At 54.0% G+C, this 18,819-nt stretch overlaps 3 protein-coding genes and 1 non-coding gene across 4 annotated transcripts; 1 reads left to right on the top strand and 3 right to left on the bottom strand.

The window, feature by feature from the left end:
- Positions 1-3,182: 3,182 nt before the first annotated feature.
- Positions 3,183-4,561, top strand: J4E90_007867 (uncharacterized protein; the record flags this gene model as incomplete). The annotated part of the gene is made up of 2 exons (XM_051437397.1): positions 3,183-3,634; positions 3,805-4,561. 2 exons carry the CDS (start codon positions 3,183-3,185, stop codon positions 4,559-4,561), a joined length of 1,209 nt encoding a protein of 402 aa, XP_051289143.1.
- Positions 4,562-11,759: 7,198 nt separating this feature from the next.
- J4E90_007866 (uncharacterized protein) lies at positions 11,760-14,877 on the bottom strand (the record flags this gene model as incomplete). Its single annotated transcript, XM_051437396.1, has 4 exons — positions 11,760-11,851; positions 12,592-12,843; positions 12,896-14,763; positions 14,813-14,877. The coding sequence occupies 4 exons, from the start codon at positions 14,875-14,877 to the stop codon at positions 11,760-11,762; spliced, it is 2,277 nt and encodes a 758-aa protein (XP_051289142.1).
- Positions 14,878-15,792: 915 nt separating this feature from the next.
- Positions 15,793-16,606, bottom strand: J4E90_007865 (uncharacterized protein; the record flags this gene model as incomplete). The annotated part of the gene is made up of 3 exons (XM_051437395.1): positions 15,793-15,902; positions 15,951-16,373; positions 16,555-16,606. The coding sequence occupies 3 exons, from the start codon at positions 16,604-16,606 to the stop codon at positions 15,793-15,795; spliced, it is 585 nt and encodes a 194-aa protein (XP_051289141.1).
- A 982-nt stretch (positions 16,607-17,588) lies between these two features.
- J4E90_007864 lies at positions 17,589-17,660 on the bottom strand. Its single transcript has one exon. It is a non-coding gene; the product is annotated as a tRNA-Ala (tRNA).
- Positions 17,661-18,819: the final 1,159 nt, after the last annotated feature.

The following is an 18,819-nucleotide window of genomic DNA, read 5'->3' as shown; positions in this document are numbered from 1 at the left end:
GGCGAGCGAGGTCCAGAGCCGAGGTGCACTAGAGGGGTAATGTATGTATATAGAAGGACTCTGCGCTGTTGGTGGTGGTGATGGTGTACGGTTGACAGGTGACCCGCTCCGTATGCGGGATGGTTACGAGTGGTGTAGGGCCGAAGAAAAGCATTGGAGAGGGTTGCGCATGGCCGTATCGAGTATCCTAAGCGATGCCAAGGCCGTGGTTGTCAACCACAGTGAATGTCTCAGGACACGGCGAACCGCGACGAACGGCAACACCCACGCACCCCACGCGCTCTCACATTGCAAGATGCGTGGGACAGTATTTACCCACGCCGTGCGCTGGCATCGTTCGCGCGTGGGCGGTTATTTCTGATGATCTTCATCGAGGGAAGGCCTGCTCCGGGTCGAGCTGCCTCATCCAACTAATGCAAAACCATGCGCTTGTCAGCCAAGACGTGGTGATTGCATTGCACTTAATCAGATTCAGATGTCGGTACTCGACGGCTGTCTGCGGGCGCCTGCCAGCACCCCATCATAGCAGCCAGCGTCAACGAGACAAGTCATTTCCTCCAATGTCTCCAATGCCTCCAACTAACTCCAACTGGGGCCTTCACCGCTCTTGTATGCGATGTATGCAATGCACGCGTCTGTAAATATAGAGTGCTGCGCCTTATAGATTCATGTAGAGGCTGTGGCACCTGCAAGACACCTGCAAGGCGACCGAGAGGACCAAGCAGACAAAGACCCCCCAAAGCGGCAGATAGAGGCGATAGAAGCAGACTCGACCAGACTGACCAGGGCTGCGGAAGTGCAGTTCGCATGCCGTCGGCGCGGTGAGATTGTGTGCTCGTCTGGTCTGTGGGGAGTCTTTTGATCCTTCAATCACTCAGCAGGCCGTGGGCGCCGCCGAGGAAAGGCCCTTTGCCCTAGCGCTGGCCAGCGCACGGGGATGGTTCATGGCTAATGCACCTGCATGTCGGCTCCCACTGGCCCAAGGGCCTGCTATATCCAACCTCATTCAAAACATCCATCCAGTTCGGCCTCTCCTCACCGCCTCATGCGCATCATCGCGCGCCCTGGTCCCGTGATGCAATCTGCCACGCCGATGACATGGCAGGGCGGCGCCTCCTCGTAGCAAAACACAACGTGGCTCGCGAACACGAAGACAACACAGCAGCACCGCCCCTCACGTGCGCGCACAACATCGTCGCATAAACACCAGCGTGCCAACATCGTGTCCATCGTGCTAATCGTGCCATTCGTGTTGATGCCATGGCGCGCGCTAGACGTCACGCCCACGGCCGCCGGCAGTTCACCGCAGTTCACCGCTCCTCCTGCGCATGCTGCGACGCTGCTAGATCGCCGCCCACAGTGGGGTTCTTGACCGGACACATGAACGCAGGAATTGCACAGGTGGAGCCCGTCTTGAACGTTGTCGACGTTGGCGTGAACACATCACCACCTGCACCGCCTTAATGAAGTCAGCCGTTCGCAAGGCTTCGGTAGCGACGCTTCTGGCGTCAGATAGCCGGAGCAGGGCGAGCATGCTGCAGATCTTCCATGTCATCGCGCTTGTGCTCTTCCGAACCATCAGCGAATCCCTGAGACTGTTCACCGCTCATCACAATCCTTGATTCGTTGCCTCAAGCACTGAAAACACGCTCCAGCCGCTTCCTCGACGATCGTGAACGCGGCCCTGCTACCTGCAAACGCCGCAGCCCCGTCTTGGGCGCATTGAGGCCTGACGGAAAGGAGGGCAGCAAATGACGCCCAGTACACCACGCCGGCGAAGCCAATATCAAACCGCAGTAATGCAAATGCACCGGAGTCGTCTCCCACGTCAAAGACTGCGAGTAGGTTGCTGATAGCTACCACCACCTTCGTGACCTCCGTGACCTCCCAAGTGGGGGACACGTCATCGCAGTACTCACCACGCAAGAACGGGTGTCGTGCTTTTTGTGTCAAGCTAACGCTGCCAATTTGGCCTGTCCTTTTCTTTTTGGTCTCGCTAAAATCTCCGGCAGACATGCTTCCTTAGATCGGATCAGCTGTGGTACGCAAGTGGTCTGTGGGTCGTTAATGTGGCGCGCCGCCAGCACGAGTCGCCAAAGCGTTAAGCGCAGAGGTAGTGGGTGTCAAGTCAGAAACGCAAAGGGTACATCCTGATCCCAAGCCCCCGGATCCCTACCGCGGCGGACGATGAGGCGGCGCCAGCCCAGGGCTTCAAGGGATGCCTGCTATTAGTATTACAGTCGCACGCTAACTCTCTCTACTGACACATCCATGCTCACTCCCTAAGACCCTACCTACATTTGCTCCTACCAGTCTGTATCCACCACTCCCCTACGCTACTCCTCTACCTTCTCGACCTGAAAAGTCAGTGGCTAAGCACGCCCGTCATTCATCAGACCGAGTGGTTGGCCTGTTTCACCCCCTGCTCCGAAAGCCCCGGCCCATAGCCCAAATAGCTCGAGTCGATCGACCACTTAGAGCGTGAATCATCCAAAGTACCTCGCAACTGGCTACTTGGGTCATCGTCGGCACATTTAGTCTATCCGAACCTCATCACCTTACCACTGTCCTCTCCTGTTCATCCTCATACACAGCTACCCATAACACGTTTCGCCTCCCTGTTGTTGTTTACCAACTTCACCTGCACATCAACACCCACTCTCCACGGACACAACCTCAGTTTCTGCCTTGCCTTTGCCCAACGCCACACCTGGGCTGATCAAACGACGGTTTCCTGTCAATCATCTGCGAGGCTACCTTACGACAACGCCCGACCTGATCGGTACACATCCAACTTATAGATAGCCATCTATCTGCTGTACTCCACACCTTACAGCCGCCTACCCCAACACCGCCACTGACTGACCGACTGTACATCTTTCGGCAACTTGAGCTTTCCAAGGACGCAGGTCTCTTGACAACTTTCTCCATTTTATGGGCTGGCTAGAAGCTAGTCCCTCACCGTCATCCTGGATATCAACCTCCTCCTCGAGCCTCGCGCTCGGGGCTCAGAGTCACCTGCGAGCAAGAAGAGCACCATATCAAATGTGTCCCACTCGACAGGAGCGACCCGAGGATACACAACCGCACCTTCAGCATACACACAGTCACCATCGCAAAGAGCGTCACCGGCGTATGCCTCTGGACCACCCGCGTACCCAGGCCCCCCGCACTACGCGCCAATGTCTGCATACCAACAGGCACCAACATCAGCACCCCAAGGACCCGGATCAATGCTAGGAGGACCTGTTCTGCCTGCCATCTCCGAACTTCACCGCCACGCTGAACCCGCACCGCTCCCACACTTTCGCCCGCTTTACTCCGGCCCACATGGACCTTCCCCACCCCGTCACCCGCAAAATACTAATGGCTCCCCCCCTTCAACACTCAAGCGACAGGCATCTCAAACCCCGCTTCCCGACGAAAGTCCGGCCAAGAAACAGTCCAAATGGACACCAGAGGAGGACAATCTGACCATCGAGCTGCGGGGTCAGGGAATGAAGTGGGACGACATTGCGAAACGACTACCCGGAAGAAGCTCCATTTCCTGCCGACTACGATACCAGAACTACCTCGAGAAGCGAGCCATTTGGGACGAGGAGAAGAAAAACAAGCTCGCAAGACTCTACGCTCGGTATGTACCACTCGACAAATCCGGATGGCCAGACTTCTCCATCTTGGTCATCCGTTCCTTCGTTTTGAGCCCACCTCTTTGGTTTCAGATCTACCCCAGCCCACTCTGCCGCACGCGTATGCGACGCATTTCCGCGCACTCTACTCAAAATCAATACTGACTCTTCTTAGATTCAAGGACCAAATGTGGCAGAAGGTCGCTACCGAGATGGGCATTCCCTGGCGGTCCGCCGAATCGATGCACTGGCAGCTGGGTGAGCAGGAGATGAGCGCGCGTGCGAATGCGCCGGTGTTTCAGCTCCACCCATCTGCAACCGGCACAGGCATGAGCTCGCCATCGCAAGTGCCCGTTATACCAGCCTCTGCCCCGCATGGCTTCACGCCTGCCAACGCCCCTCAACTGATGCCAAACCCGCCCCCGATGCCGCCGCAGCTGCATCAGGTGCCCCCGCCCATGCCCCAAGGTCCGATGCACAGCTACCACCAGCGGGCCGACAGCGGTTCCAGCGCGGGCGGACGAAGGAGGAGGAACAGCTCATTCAGTCGCAGGCGCGCAGACCCTCGCAACCGGTCCAGCGTGCCCCCTCAACTAGGCCAACCTCTTCCCCAGATCCAGCCCCAGTCGGAAGAAGACCTGATCAGCGGAGCCAGGACAGCACCTGTACCAGGCATGCAGTCGATTATCAAGCAAGAGGGCAGCATCCCTAGCTACATGGAGGCGTACCACCAGAGGAGAAGGGAAGAAGAGGCCCCAGGCCCGTCACGAGCAGAGCATCACACACGGAGTGAGGGCATGAGGAGTCCCGACCGCATGTCGCAGCGCAGCGGAACCGGCAGCATCAAGAGCATGAAGCGCGAGGAAAGCGACCGACCATCGCCACCCCAACCGTCGACACCTTACGAGCGACCCGCATCGGCAGTCGCATAGACACGTCTCGCACTCGCATTATTCAACGATTTCTTTACTTGTAGTAGATGGGATATAGACATATTTCGGGATGCATGCATACACAAACATTCGGGCAGGAACCGTAATGAAGCGTGGGTATACCCAGGGGTTTCGGCGCAAACAAAGAGAGAAGGGTTCAGGAGTCACACGGGGTATACCACGAAAGCTTAGAATTAGGGAACTCGGGCTGCAGAGCCTGGATGAAGATCAACGCAGGGGCATTGTTCCGCACGACTGTGGCATTTAGCGTGGGTTGGTTGTCAACATCTTTTTTCGCATGGATATCAATCTCGTCTGGCATTCTGTTTTTCTCGCATTTTGCTGAACATCATAGCGTTTGTTTCTCCCTCTAGACTCGCATTCTGTTCCATTATCATGGTTGTTTTTTTCCATGAACCTGTTTGTCACAGCACTGTTTTGGTGTGGTTCATTCGCATTTCTCTATATTCAATCATCCATCTCAACACAAGCACACCCAGCGGCATAGCGTGGCGAGGATACCTTTACACCAATGTTTTCCCCCCTCTTAGATGTTACGTGTCGAACTACGTGTTCAACCAGCTAGTTTACGGCCTCGAAGTGTATCAAAGACAACGTTGGAAAGACTTTTTTTCGCGCTCGCCACCTGTACCCTGCAAGCCAGCATGGCCAGCACATTGTCATAGTAGTAGCAAGATTATAATACAACATGAACCAAACGGTTCCGTTCATCTCCGAGAAGCAAAACCCGCCTCCATGCCTCCATCCCTCCCTAATTACGTTTCTTTCGGACCCTCCAAAGTTACCGTGTCCCTCAACATAGCAACAGGCCGTCCGGCATGACCCTGCACGTACGAGGTGTGTGGCGTGGCGGTGAACAGCAAACGAAATTCCCACCGCCGGGAAAACAACGTTCGTCTACCCCGGATCATCGTATGATGACGTAGCGGCCATGGGTGCCACACTTTGGCATGCCTGAGCAAAAGGTCGGTCAAACAGGTACCTACGTGGCCGACTCAGCGTGCGCGGAGCGCTGCGCTGTCACCGCTTCAGGGTGTGTTCAGCAAAGCTTAGCTCCAGTCGGAAATTTTTCGCCTCCTGGGTGGGTGGGGGAGTGTGGTGGCTGTCTCACGCAGGTCTGTCTACTACACGTTCGCCAGGAGGGTGTGGTAAAGGTGCGTTGTTCACGATCATCACGTCTGTCTCCACTAGCACAGCCTCGTAGCCTCACTTTTGGGCCACGCGATTGGGCAACACGAGGGCGTCTTTGCATGAACTTGTCTTTAGAACGGTTCGCTGTCCTTGCATGGCGCTGCAATGCGTAAGTGTGTATGCAAACTATTTTAGGGCTTGGGCTGCTGGGTGTCGTGTCATCGGTTCTGCTGTGCAGGCAAGAGGGTGTTGCGCCCCGCAAAAAGCAGGCGGCGCACGTGATTGGCGGGCTGGCGTGTTTGAGGATGCCGTAGGGCTGCGTGGCTGCTAATCGATAAGCCTGGCCAAATTCCCGTGGTTGCCGCCTTTGCCTGCAGTTAGTTGCCAAAGCTAATCGGCCTCGAATTGGTGCCTTGGGCGTAAACCAAACTTTGTTGTGTGTGCGCGCGCGCGCGCTCTCCGCTCCCGTCCCACTCGGAGCACAAGGCTGAGATGGTGCTCGCACGTGCCCCAGCCTTCACGAACCGCTTTGAAACAGCCTAGTTCAACCCGCCCAAGGCACGCCCTCTCACCACCCAACCTGCCCAGTGCGTGCCTTTGCAGAAAAAAACCTTCCATGATGCTTCTAGAAGGCCACGCCTAGTCCAAAGTCTATGCCCATGACATATTCCCCTTGCCGTCGCCGTCACGCCCACCCACCTACCCGCCAGTTCGTTCGCGCCAATGTCCACGACATCGCATTCAGGCAGATTGTGTCATTCATCTACGTGCCGTCAGGCGAGTCGGCATAAAAAACCAAAACACGGCGCAATGCCGAACTAAAGCCAAAGCAGCGTGACCTGGCGCATGGGACGACAAACTCGAACCATGCAACATGACACAAACGGAACGGTAATGGGCAGACGAACCAAGACGGCGACCATGGGACACCGCTCCTTACGTTACTTTTTTCCCCGGGGCTCGGCCATGCGACGCAATAGGTGTTCGCATGATCGGGGAACGGATGGGTGAACTATTGTCAAACGGCCGAGCCGCTCCTCGGCGCTGCTCGTGTTGCGTTGCATAAACAAATCACGGCGCAAAAGAGGTTATGCATGAACAGTGTCGTTATTCTCGCGGGCACTGACCGGCGATCGCAGCCCTTCGAGAAGCCTTCCCGATGCGGCATGGGGAGCATGGGTAGTCGAGGGCCAAATCTCCCACCTGTTCGCCAAACGCGAATCATGGGCGCTGACATGCCACCATTCACAGAATGACTGTGCACATGACGACACCCTTTCACTTGACACATACACAGATCCACCCCAGGGCCTGCCACCACCCATCCCTTTCTGCGTTCAATGCACACCAGGAGTGTGCGGCTAGGAGTGCCTGGCGTCGCCTTACCCGCGCGAACCTTCTCATCGGCTTTGCCACATCATACGATAATTATGACATGTTGGTTCACATATCGTTGTCGCAGGATTGCAACCATCCTGCATGCTGGTTCTCTGATCGCCCGGGATCGCTGCCTTAGGCCGAAACAACTGACAAGGGCGAGCATGGCAATTGAATGGGTCACTCGCAGGAGCGAGAGAAAAAACCGTTCCGTGACATGTGTGGGCCAGGCACGTCCGCCGCTTGCATCAGGGCTGTTCCATGGAAACAGTGTCGAGGGCGCTGTCCCTTACTTCTTGCTGCCCACGCGTTTGGCGGCGAACTGGCTCCGCGTTCCATGTCATGCGACATGGGGGCTGGTTCTGAAGCAGGCTAAGCCGTGCGGGCGGGAAGACCAAATCGAACGTCTCAAGAATGTTCTTTGCATCATCCCTCCCCACGTGCCATCTAATTTCGGCCTTTGGCTTGAGCTTGCGAGCAGCGCGCGAACAGATGAGATTAAGCCGATCGGAGCCTTCTCCGTCGCCCGCCATGCGCACATTGACATTGCGATGTGGTCATGTCGTTATTTTGGGGATCGGAACCTTTCGCTCAATGTCATCATCCCTCGACGAGGCAGCTGAACAGACCTCGGGCTGCTGAGACAGGCGTCGTCTGTTCGCGCAAAGCTGCATGGGGCTTTGGCCAAAAGTAAAAAGAAAATCGGCTCACATCAGCTCATACAGCAAGCCACCAGCCAGCGCTCGTCGCCTCCTGCGTCAAAGAAGCAGCCCAATGCAAATAAACGTGCAAACACTCGCCAATCCATACAACCCAACAAGCAAGTATTGCACTACAGTATTGTACATGCAGTAGTAGATCTATAGTTTGGTTCAGCATCCGAAACCCACACATCGGCATCCGACACCAGATGCCCAACGGCTTTCCCACGGTGTATCCCGCAACCGCATTCCTCATCCGCAATGACAATGGAAATTATCACCGCCGAAATCGTGATTCCATGACGATCGCAAGCCTGAGACATAGCGCCCAAGTGGGACGACGTGACACTCCGCACACCGCGGAATTTCGGTGCGATTTCGAGTCAGAAAGGGAAAGGACAGACGAATGCGAGATTAGTGGCGCCGATCGAATAGTTCACGCCCTGTTCACCCAGAGATGCTCGCCCGCCCCTCCATCCCCCCAAAGGGGAAAATGAATGAACCGCTAAGGACCCGAGACCAGCGCACCAAGACTAAACAAGACCGATATTTTCTTTGCTTTTTTGACAAAGCACGCGACAGGCGAGAGTGACTACACGATTCATGTTTTGCATCTTGCTGGTTTACTAAGTAGCTTACCTACGCAAGACAGTAAACCTTGGTCCTTTCGACCTCGGGCAGTCCTCCATCGCGCAATTCGCTCCGGCATTCAAAGCCGACCGCGACCGCACGAGTTTGGTATTTTGGCGTCGATTTTCGCCGGTCCCACACCGTTCTTGTGAGAGAATCGCGACTTGCACTAGGTTAATCCCTCGTCACGAGTTCCAACCATTATGATGAGACACCAGGAATCAGCGCATCATTTCACCCACTCATCAAATCTGGAGTACCTATGGATGGAGTAAAGTCCATGAATGCCAGATTGGCAGGATAATGGGATGCCTTAAAACTTGGGTTTCCGTTTTGCAATTACCCCGCTTAGTTACGGTCCTTCCTGGGAATTAAGGCACTCCGAACTTCTGCGACAAGTGACAGCTGGATCTGTGTGTGACTGGCCTATGGCACGACAGCGGACGAGGCGCATGTGAGGCTGAACACAATATCATGTGATTGTGATTGTTTTAGGTATGCCGATTGGTTGGCGGTTGCGCGTTTGGAGATTGTTTTGAAACGTGGTGTCTTGAGGTTAACATTTCGACGAGACCAAAGCTTAGTGGGGTTGATGACGGTACCTGACGGTAGTTGGTGGGGTGATGATGATGGAAAGAGATGGCAGGACAGCTTACAACCCATACTGCCAAACTGCCAAACACGACACAGATGCCATGGAGGCCTCAGGCCGGTCTGGCCAAGGTGTTGCGACTGAACGCGAATTGCGCAAAGGAGCGGTGTCACGGACATTTCTTCCACACCTTCAATCTCTGCATTTGGTGTCGCCGTTGCTGGTTCGAGGCGAGGTAACGGCGAGCTAGGCTTGCATCTTTACTAACATCTAACATCGTTGCCCTTGCATTCCTCCTCCACCGTCTAGATCCCATGAAACTCCATGGTTTCTTTCGTTACCGGCCGAGATATTTCCTCCTCCGATTCAGCAAAGAAAACGCAAATACTCTCTACTGTTAGCGAGATGGCGTAGTGCAAGGTACCACACCCGTGGTCGTGTGTATCCATCTTCACCGGACGTCACAAAGTCGTTTAGTTCGAAGTTCGGATCAAGGCTGGTGGCGGCGCAAGGGTCTAGTCGGGACTGACTACACTACTACAGTGTTCTACACCGCTCCACACCGCTACAACGACAACTCGACTATACCAGGGCGAGAACTGGGCGAGAACTGTTTGTTGGATAAGTGGCTTTCTGTAGGTTTCCGGTATGGATTCTCGACCGGATTGTGGCAATGTACATAATGTCGGAGGCTGCGAAATCTTATTTTGGAGATGCAGATGGCAGATGGATGTTTTTACACCGCTTCTCACCGCTCGATATCGCCGTGGAGAGGCTGTGTAGGAGTAGTGTATGCAGGTGGAGATTACGGTAGTGGTAATGGTAGTGGTACTGTATCTTGAATGCAGGTCTCGGTACTTCTATCATGGTAGCCGTAATGTACGAGGTGTAGGGGAGGCATGCATCTGAACTACCCATGAACGTTTCGCTTGTGGACTACACTACACTGTGTCCAGGATGGATGGAAAGTGAGATGGAGATAGGCAAGGTGGAGGGCGTACAACACATGGCTGGCACACCGCTTCCACACGCAGTTGGAGTTAGTTTTGAACGTGGCGAATGTGTGCTTCGATGAGATTCTACGCGTTACTGTGGATGAAGAAAGTTAGGCCGTAGAGACAGTGATGACAACGCGTGATAAACTGGCATAGGTGGGCCGCGTAATCTCACTTCCCGTAATTTCATGTTCTACTTCATCATGATGTCTCCAAGGACTACATCCCTTGAACATCAGCTCTGAAGTGGGTTTCTCCTCGTTCTCGTGTGCTAATTCCACATGCAGCGATAGGTAAGTACCTCAAAACGAGGCTGAAAGCTGATCACCTGCTCACGGTGTAACACGAAGTGCAATAGAACCCACATAGATGCATGGCAATGTACATCTCGGGGAAAGATGACAGCCAGTCAATCTTGTGTAACAGCTGGCTGATTGGATGACATGATTTCGGCATACAAGCCGCGGGCTGAGTGATACAAGACGCCGATGCAGACGTAGATGCAGTGATAGGTGCAGCTGCAAGATGTACAGAATAGACCCGGTGAATGTAACGATGGAAGAACTACAATGGAGCTATGAGTGTATGAGAATGAGGCTGGGGATATCGAGGGCTAGAAGGAGTGTGTTGATGTGGATAGGTGAGGGGATGTTAGAGTGTCACGTAACCCTGCTGGACTGCAGTGTCTTTAACTCCTTAGTAAACGAGACTGGTGGCATTGGAGTAAGACGATTCACACTTCAAAACGGCTATACGACACGCAGTTCTTACGCTTTTGTCTGATAGACTGAGGTCATGAAAGCTAAGGATATGTGCCTCTAAGATCTTCTGTAGTAACGGCATGCAGCCCATCACTGGCACATCGTTGTATCACATTTCGCATCTATCCATCATCCGATACCTTGTCCTACTGGTCTCTCCAATCATACCTACCCACCCGCTCAACGGCAACTCGCAGTAGGAGCAGATCGAATCCAGAACGCATGCGATCCCCTTACCCTCCCCTAGCAAACCACCAAAAACAAAGTAAGAGAACCCGGCAGATGAGCGGTGAACGAGCGTTCTCTTCTCTCATCTGGAACGATAGATTGGCAGTACGGGAAGCCACAGTAAACAGTCCCGGGACTCCTTCCGCGGAAGCAAATAATTCCGAATCGAGCGAACACGCATAATCAGATCCGCTGGAAGCATAGTTTGTAAGGACAAATCGACATATGTCATCATCCACATCCCTGACTATATCTCGACGCGTACTCGTATCTATTCCCTATTCCTCTAGCTTAGCCTATCCCAATCGAGCCACGATATTCTACAAGACTATCGTGTCCATAGTAGAGAGAGGCAACCGCGCTTCACCCGCTTCCCAAACCCTCACTAAAAGCGAGAAAGAAACCCCGGCGCTTAGCCTTTCTCAAGTATCGCCGGGCCAAAACATCTGCAGCATGCGCCCCACCCACACCATCCCCACCTCAGCGCGAACACGTCGACAAGCGCGCGAACGTGCAGGGACAACAACAGAAGGACACAGAAGAACCGACAGACCATCAAGGTGTCCTTTTTCGCATTTGTGAGAGCCAAAAAAGAAGCTTCGTGAAACCCATGATGCTGCACACATACGAACGTTGACCGCTACACGGGGCATCTCCAATGTCTACACCGCTACTGAATTCAAACATGTGTATGCAAAGATGATTTCCTGCCTGTCTGTCTGTCGTCAAAGGCAACATGTAACTCGACACCATCCATCATCATTATTCCGCCTCTTCGACATGCAGTTCCCTCGCCTGAGCGAAGAACACACGAGCCGTCCCGCTGCCGATGTTCTTGATACTATAAGTATTGCCTGTTGTGATTGAGCACTCGTTAGCTGCGTGTGCTTTTGGACCAATGAGAGCGCGAGAAAGGGGTGCGAGCAAGGAAACAGCGGCAAAGTGAGCGCCACGCGAAGCGATGGTTGGATGACAGCCTCGAGGGCGGGGGAATTTGCGAAACGAAAAGAAAAGACTGGGGTTGGAGGGCGCAAGCGGGTCGGAGAGGCGGGTTTGTTGTGTCTCTGTGTTTGTGGCGCGCCGTAACCGCGCTCTTCTCTCTCTCTCTCTTTGCCTGATGGCTTAGAGCAAGTTTGGTAACCGCCACAAGAGCAAGCGAACGACAATGTTGTGCACCGTCGGTTGGGCGAGGCTTTAGCGTCAATGGTTATACAGCATGCTGCAGTCAGCGCCACGCCCATGCGGGTGACGAGAATCGGGTTCGCTTCGCCTGTGTGCTCGCTTGCCCTGGTTGCTTGTTGGACGTGCCCCTGGTCCCCCCAATGTCGTGCCATGTTGCAGAGCAGGAACGTATAACGCGGGCATGCAAGTGTGGTGTGAGATGGGGATATGCAAACACCCGGATGGCGTCGAGCATAATGCAACGGCTGTCGTACAGAGACGGGGAAAGTAAGGGAAGGCGGATGGGGGGGTTGTTGTAGCGAGTGCATGCATGGAAGGAAGTGAAGGAGCACGGCGACAGGTCTTTTCATGCTGCCGTGCATCTTCGAGAATGTGCTGAAGTGACAGAGAATAATGATGAGAAAGAACGTACCTCGAGGGACTTGCCAAACACCTTGCTTGTGGACTGTGAACTCGTTCTCATGCACACGTACCTCCACAGTACCAGACTGTACGTTGAAGATCATGTGCATGTACCGTGAGTTCTTCGTGCGCTTCATCTGATCCGGACCGAGTTCGATGAGACCCCAGTTGAAGAAGTTGCCGATGGATCCAATCTTTGCGTATTTGAAGCCGCCATCTCCGACGGCTCTGGGCTCGACACCCCTTTCGTTCCATGCGATGGCTGTGATATGGTTAGTGACACTTGATCGTTCTTGAGGTTTGAGGCCACTTACTGTCTTCGATGATGTCGTTGGAGGGAACCTCACCAACAGTGTCGAAACCTCTAAAGTTGCCAACAAGAGTGCCTTGCTCTTCCCAGGGGTCGAGCTCGATTTCCTCTTCTTCGACAACAGTGAGCGCCCTCTTTTTGCTCTTGTAGCTGGACTTCTTGGTGGGTCTCCTCTCTTCCTCTACTGCTTGACTCTTCACAATCGACGACATGCTGCCGTCGGGGTCGTAGGAGATGTGGTCGTTCTTCCAGAAGTCGATGGGCGCAACACGATGTCTGCCTGTCCGTCCTATGCGAGCGACATTGTCGGGATCCATCTCGCGGAATACTGAAAGATGTCGTCCCCGTCCGAAGCGTGAGCCGGCTGATGTCGCAGATATTTGATCGATGTCTTTTCTGCTGAGAGGATTTCCGTACGCATCTACCAGCTTGCCGGCCTCCTCGCTCTCCGCCTGTGGAGTCTTCGATTTCGATACTCCATTGGACCTTGGCTCTGCACTTGCCGATTTCGCTTTGGACTCTGCATTTGCTTTCGGTCTGCCCACAGGTTTCGCGGGCTTTGTGAATTCTGCATTAGGCTTCGTCGCTGGTTTGGCTGATGCTGATGCCGATGCTGAGGATGTTGCTTTGTCGCCATTTGACTGCGCTTTAGCTGGCCGTCCGCGCTTCTTTTGTGCAGGCGCTTCCTCGACTTGTTCCGACTGATCTACTGGGTCGTCGGCCGGCGCTTCAACAATGCTGTCATCTTGTTCCTCATTTGGCTGCGCTTTCGTCGGTCGGCCGCGCTTCTTCGGTGCAGGCGCTTCCTCGACCTGTTCCGATTGATCTACTGAGTCGTCGACTGGCGCTTCAACGATGCTGTTCTCTTGCTCGCTAACCGGTTGCACCTTGGGTGGCCGTCCTCGTCGTTTCGGCGCAACAGGTGCTTCCTCAATCTGCTCAGATTGATCTATCGAGTCGTCCACGGGTGCCTCCAGTTCGCTGACGTCGGATACACGTTGTGACCGTCGGCGCTCGGCAGGCGTAGTCTTCTTGCTCTTCTGTGACTCCGCAGCTTGCGCTGCGGTAGGGCGGCCCCGTTTGCGCGGCTTCTCTGCTGGCTCCTGCTCCCCTTCTGAAACCTCCACAACATCGCTCTTTCGTTTCCTACCCCTCTTGGCCTTCTCTTTCGGTGGTTCTGGAACAATTTCAGACTCCTCCTCACGATCCAGCTCCTCAAGGTCCTCAACAATTTGGTCATCGGCCATGCTCTCTTCGCCTCCGATTTGCGCAACGAAACTCTCCTCAGCGGCTATTCCCAATTCATTGGCTGTGATTTCTTCCTGCACAATACTCTCTTCAAAGATCGCGCTCTCTGCCGGGCCCGGCGATTCTTCTTCCGGGATATCGTACACGTCTGATCGCTTTCCTCGTCGCGCACCTGATCCGCTTAGAGCTGGCGTCTCTTGTAGGCTTGATTCGTCCTGTTCAAAGTCGAGGCGTCGCGCAATCGGCTGTGCGGAGTCGCGGATGGGGCTGGATGGCGGAGGAGAGCTTCCCCTCGGCGCCATGGAGGACTGCCGTCGCGGCGAAGATCCGAGGTTGGTCTTCTTGGGTGATCGCGATCGGGGCGGAGGGAGGAGCGTTCGGTTGTTGCGCAAGATCTGGTGGGATGTGGTGAGTTCTGGCATTGAACCTGTCGGGCCTGTCAGTGACATCCCTCGCGATTGCGTCGATATCTGCGCACTCTCTTGTATCTCCATCGAGCCTGATCCTGTCGCATCATTCCCTTGTTTGGGTGGGGACCTCTCTGGCGACGAGAAGATGCCGGAAATCGGTTCGAGGCCATGTTCGTCGTACACGCCTTTGTCTGCGAGTGTGATGCCGGTCTTCCTGCGCAATGTTAGTTATTGATGCGCGTAAACAATAACTATCTGCCTACCTTCCCTGAACGCCAACGTTGTAGTAATTGTTTTCGCGCGCTTCGCGTTTCTTTGTGGGCGCCATCTTCAGAGTCTTGTCCGCAAGGAATGAATGCGCGTGTTGGTGCGGGCGACGCGTCGGTGGTGTCGCGGTTGAATCGCGAGGGCGCTGTCGATAAGTTGTTTGGGTTTAGGCGGGATGTAAACTAACCGTTAACGGCGGGAAGGCACAGGGTCTTGGCGCCTTCCCCTCCAACTCCAACCCACCCATCGCCATCACACAAGTCATCACGAGATGTACTACAGCGTCTATGTTCACTTCTTAGTCTAATGCAGTCTGCTCCTTGTGACCCTGACATGTCACCATCAGAAGTTCAGTTGCCAAGTGTGACATCACGGAGCCACCCAAGAGTACATGCATGGCAGCATCCCACCCACCGTGACAAACTAGTTTAGCGCACATCCATCACGGTGCATGAAAACGGCGCAGTATAAGTTGAGGAGCCCACCCAATCGTGGGGACTTTTCCGGTTTCTTCATTCAACCTCAGCCGGCTCTCAGTTGCTAATTCGCATCCCAGACACCAGTCATCCGCCAAAACGAGAGAACACCTCGCTCTCCTACAGCCACAGTCGTCGTGCAGACCACGCACTGCTTCATTCATTGCTCGCATCAAGCATCCGCTCTCCCATCCACCCACATTGTATCTCCCACCAAACGCTCTTCCTGGATCAAGACTTTTTCCCATAACCAACTCTCTTGACGTACAGCCAAAACAGGAAAAGGCCGTCCAATCATGCCCGGGCGACGATGTGCTTTTCGTGAAGCGTCGAAAAACGGCAGCGAGCCGCTGAATGAAAATATACAAGAAAAGAAATCGTAAGCATATCGATGATTCGTCACATCGTGGGCGCAATCTCCAACGTCGCTCATGCTATCAGAGCGACTTGGAAGTCCGAAACTCGTTCCAGATCAAAACATCGACGGCATCTGGAACACCCTACTGGGGGCAGGCGCTCTGGACGTGGCCGGGCTGCTTGCAGCGGTAGCACACGCGCTCAGATGAAGTCTCCTGGGGGCAGTCGCGCGACAGATGGCCAACCTCGCCGCCTGAAAAAGGTTAGTCATGCTCTTCCAAGTTCATCGCTGTGTACTTACAGTTGTAGCACTTCTGTCCCTGGGTGCAGTCACGGCTCATGTGACCGAAACCACCGCACGAATAACACGTGGTTTGGCGAGCACCTCCGTAGCCACCGGCACCACCGCCGTAGCCTCCACGACCGCCGCCGTAGCCGCCAGCAGCACCGCCGTAGCCACCGCCCTGGGAGCAGTTGCGGGCAATGTGACCGACCTGGCCGCACTTGTAGCACTCTTGGCTGGGGGCGCCACGGCCACCCATCTGGGCACCGCCGTCCTTGGTGCACTCGCGCGAGATGTGGCCGGTGCCACCGCAGCGGTAGCAGGTCTTCTCAGCCTGGGGAGAGGTGCACTCGCGGCTCACGTGGCCCTTCTCGCCGCAGTTGTAGCAGGTTGGGGTACCCTTGGTGGGGCACTCGGCAGCGCGGTGAGAGGAGTCTCCGCCTGGACATGGTCAGCGCGTGTTCAAAGATGCAGTTCCGAGTCAGGCATGGTGGTCTCCGCGCTTGAATACCGATCTGGACCTGTCGCTGGACCCTGAGGCGTGACGCTCTCGCGATCTGATATACAAAGCGGGGCCGCATTCGGACCGTGTCACCACATCGTGGGTATGGAATCAACTTACAGTTGTAGCAGCCACGGCCACCGGCAGCGGGAGCAGGTGCTTGGTAATCCATTTTGTAGAGTTGGAAGACTGGTGAGTGTTAGCTGTAGTCCGCACGCGCCATGCCGTGATGTCGGGCTTTGTTCTTACCGAAGTATCGAAAGGGTAAGGGAGTGACGTTAGAAGATGATTGTCTTCTAAAAAGGTATTGAAATAGTCGTTCAAAAGTCGCACACCACCAATTGTTTGATTATCGGAAGCTGAGGGGTTGGATCGTTGGAGAGAGAGAGCGAGGGGCACAAAGTCGACTGCTGAAAATATCTGTTCGGGCTGGGTTGTGCTTGCCGCTAGTCTAAGCGAAATACGGTCTAGCTTCACCGTTCATTCTTGCCTTCAAGGTGGGTCTGGTGTTTGCGCGAAATCAGGGACGGCGTCGCTGTGGTTTGTGTTCCTGTAAGGGTCCGGAACAATAGGGCTTTGATTTCAAGCACATTGCAGACATGCGCGTGATTGGAACTGCTGTTCATGGTACCTAAGTCGGCTGCGACGTCATTGGAAGGGGAAGCATCGCTTGACAGGCCTCGTGCAGATCTCGGGATGCATATGCAGCTAACCTGGCGTGGAAAGATTGAGTAACCGAACGATCGCACACGTGGCTGCATGTAATATTGATGCCGAGGCACGAACAGGTGGTCAGCGGGAGATCTAGAGATCTGGTATCAGTTTAAGATGTCGAGGTGGGAGTCAGTTCACGTGGTGTTGCGGAGTGCTCTCTGCCGCCTTCAATGCCAACCAGCGTACACATCAAATGTTTCCACGCATGCAGCACCACCGTTGAACAGCATTCGCAAAGTGATGTTCGTGTTCCTAACGTAGACCCTGAAATCTCGGAAAGATATTTGATGTTCTAGACCCGTGCAAAAAGTCGGGTGGTGTCGTGGTGCCCCCACATCCGGCCCAAAAGAAAAAGCTTTCATCCCATGTCCACCACCCCCCTCCCAAAGCTTCACCACCTCAACCACGACCCATCCTATACCTCAAGGAGCGCAAAAAGCTGGACTTGCAGGGAATCGAACCCTGGACCACTCCCATGCTAAGGGAGTATTATACCACTAAACCACAAGCCCGGTTTGACCCCTTCTTTGGGAGGAACCACTTCTCCGAAGCGGCCGCTGTTGCAACTCGAAGAGCTGCTTGTTGATGGAGGATTTTGAAATTGGTTCGTAGATAATCCAAGGCAATCGACGTGTCGAGCAAGTTATCAGGCTCGTTTTGGTAAGTCAGGAGGTCTAGTAAGATTTGGGGATAGTGTAAGACATCGCGAAGGGGTATTCACGAACGAGACCCACTTTCAAGATAATGGCCCCTCCGCTTCGACGGAAGAAAAGCCTTGTTGCGTATTAGTATTTGATCTAGAAGCCTGCATGTTCGTTCTGCCTGTTCGCCCAGGATTTGTCAGTCCCTCAATTCACTTCTAACGACGTGGACATGTCCACCCCTGTAGGAAAGAACTTGACCTCGTGCTTTTAGATAACGCAGAAGTCTGCAATACTCTTTGATAGATCGAGACAGAGTCTTGAAGGATGGATAAGATGTTGCGATAACTAAGGAACATTTGAGCAAGTGAGTATCGTCGAAACGGTATCCAAGACTGATATAGCTCTCGACTAGTATCGAAGAGCTCGTAAGAATCTGCATCTGACGACTACAATGATCTGGCTGCTTTTGATCGTGATTGAACTTTGAAGGCAGGCGTATACAAACTAGTACCTAGTGTACAAACTAAGTAGCAAAGTTAGAGTTAGAGTACGCATAGTAGCGAGACCTTTACGGACTGAATTGTACTACGAGTGTTGGAGTATACATCGTCTTCTATACTGCTGGTTTGTCGAGGACAGAAACCGCGAATACCTCTACGGCGGCAGGTTATATGGAATTCTGTTCAGGTAAAGGCAAAGTAATTCCAGGTAGTGTAATCCTAGAGAGTGTAAAATTGGTATGAAGATGTTTTGTGGGGATGTAAGCAGCGTCCTAGACTTTAACTACCAGCGCTAGATGCGTGATAGCAGAAAACAATGTGAAGTAGAAGACCGCCTTAAACACCTTGGCCAAGATGTGTTGGGCTATGCTCTCGAACATGTCTCAAGTGGCACAAGAGTTAACTACAGGGGTCTCTTCGCCAGGCTTGCATGTCTGTCATAGCATAGAAGTAAGCCGCACTCAAGAGACTTAATAAGACAGTCGTGCAATGCAGGTAGAGCTCACGTCTGTAAGCAGACTATGGCG

This window comes from Alternaria incomplexa (assembly GCF_024043165.1).
Source record: "Alternaria incomplexa strain BMP 0042 chromosome Unknown scaffold_11, whole genome shotgun sequence".
NCBI classification, from domain to species: Eukaryota; Fungi; Ascomycota; class Dothideomycetes; order Pleosporales; family Pleosporaceae; genus Alternaria; species Alternaria incomplexa.
This window is presented reverse-complemented; position numbering and strand designations above follow the sequence as displayed.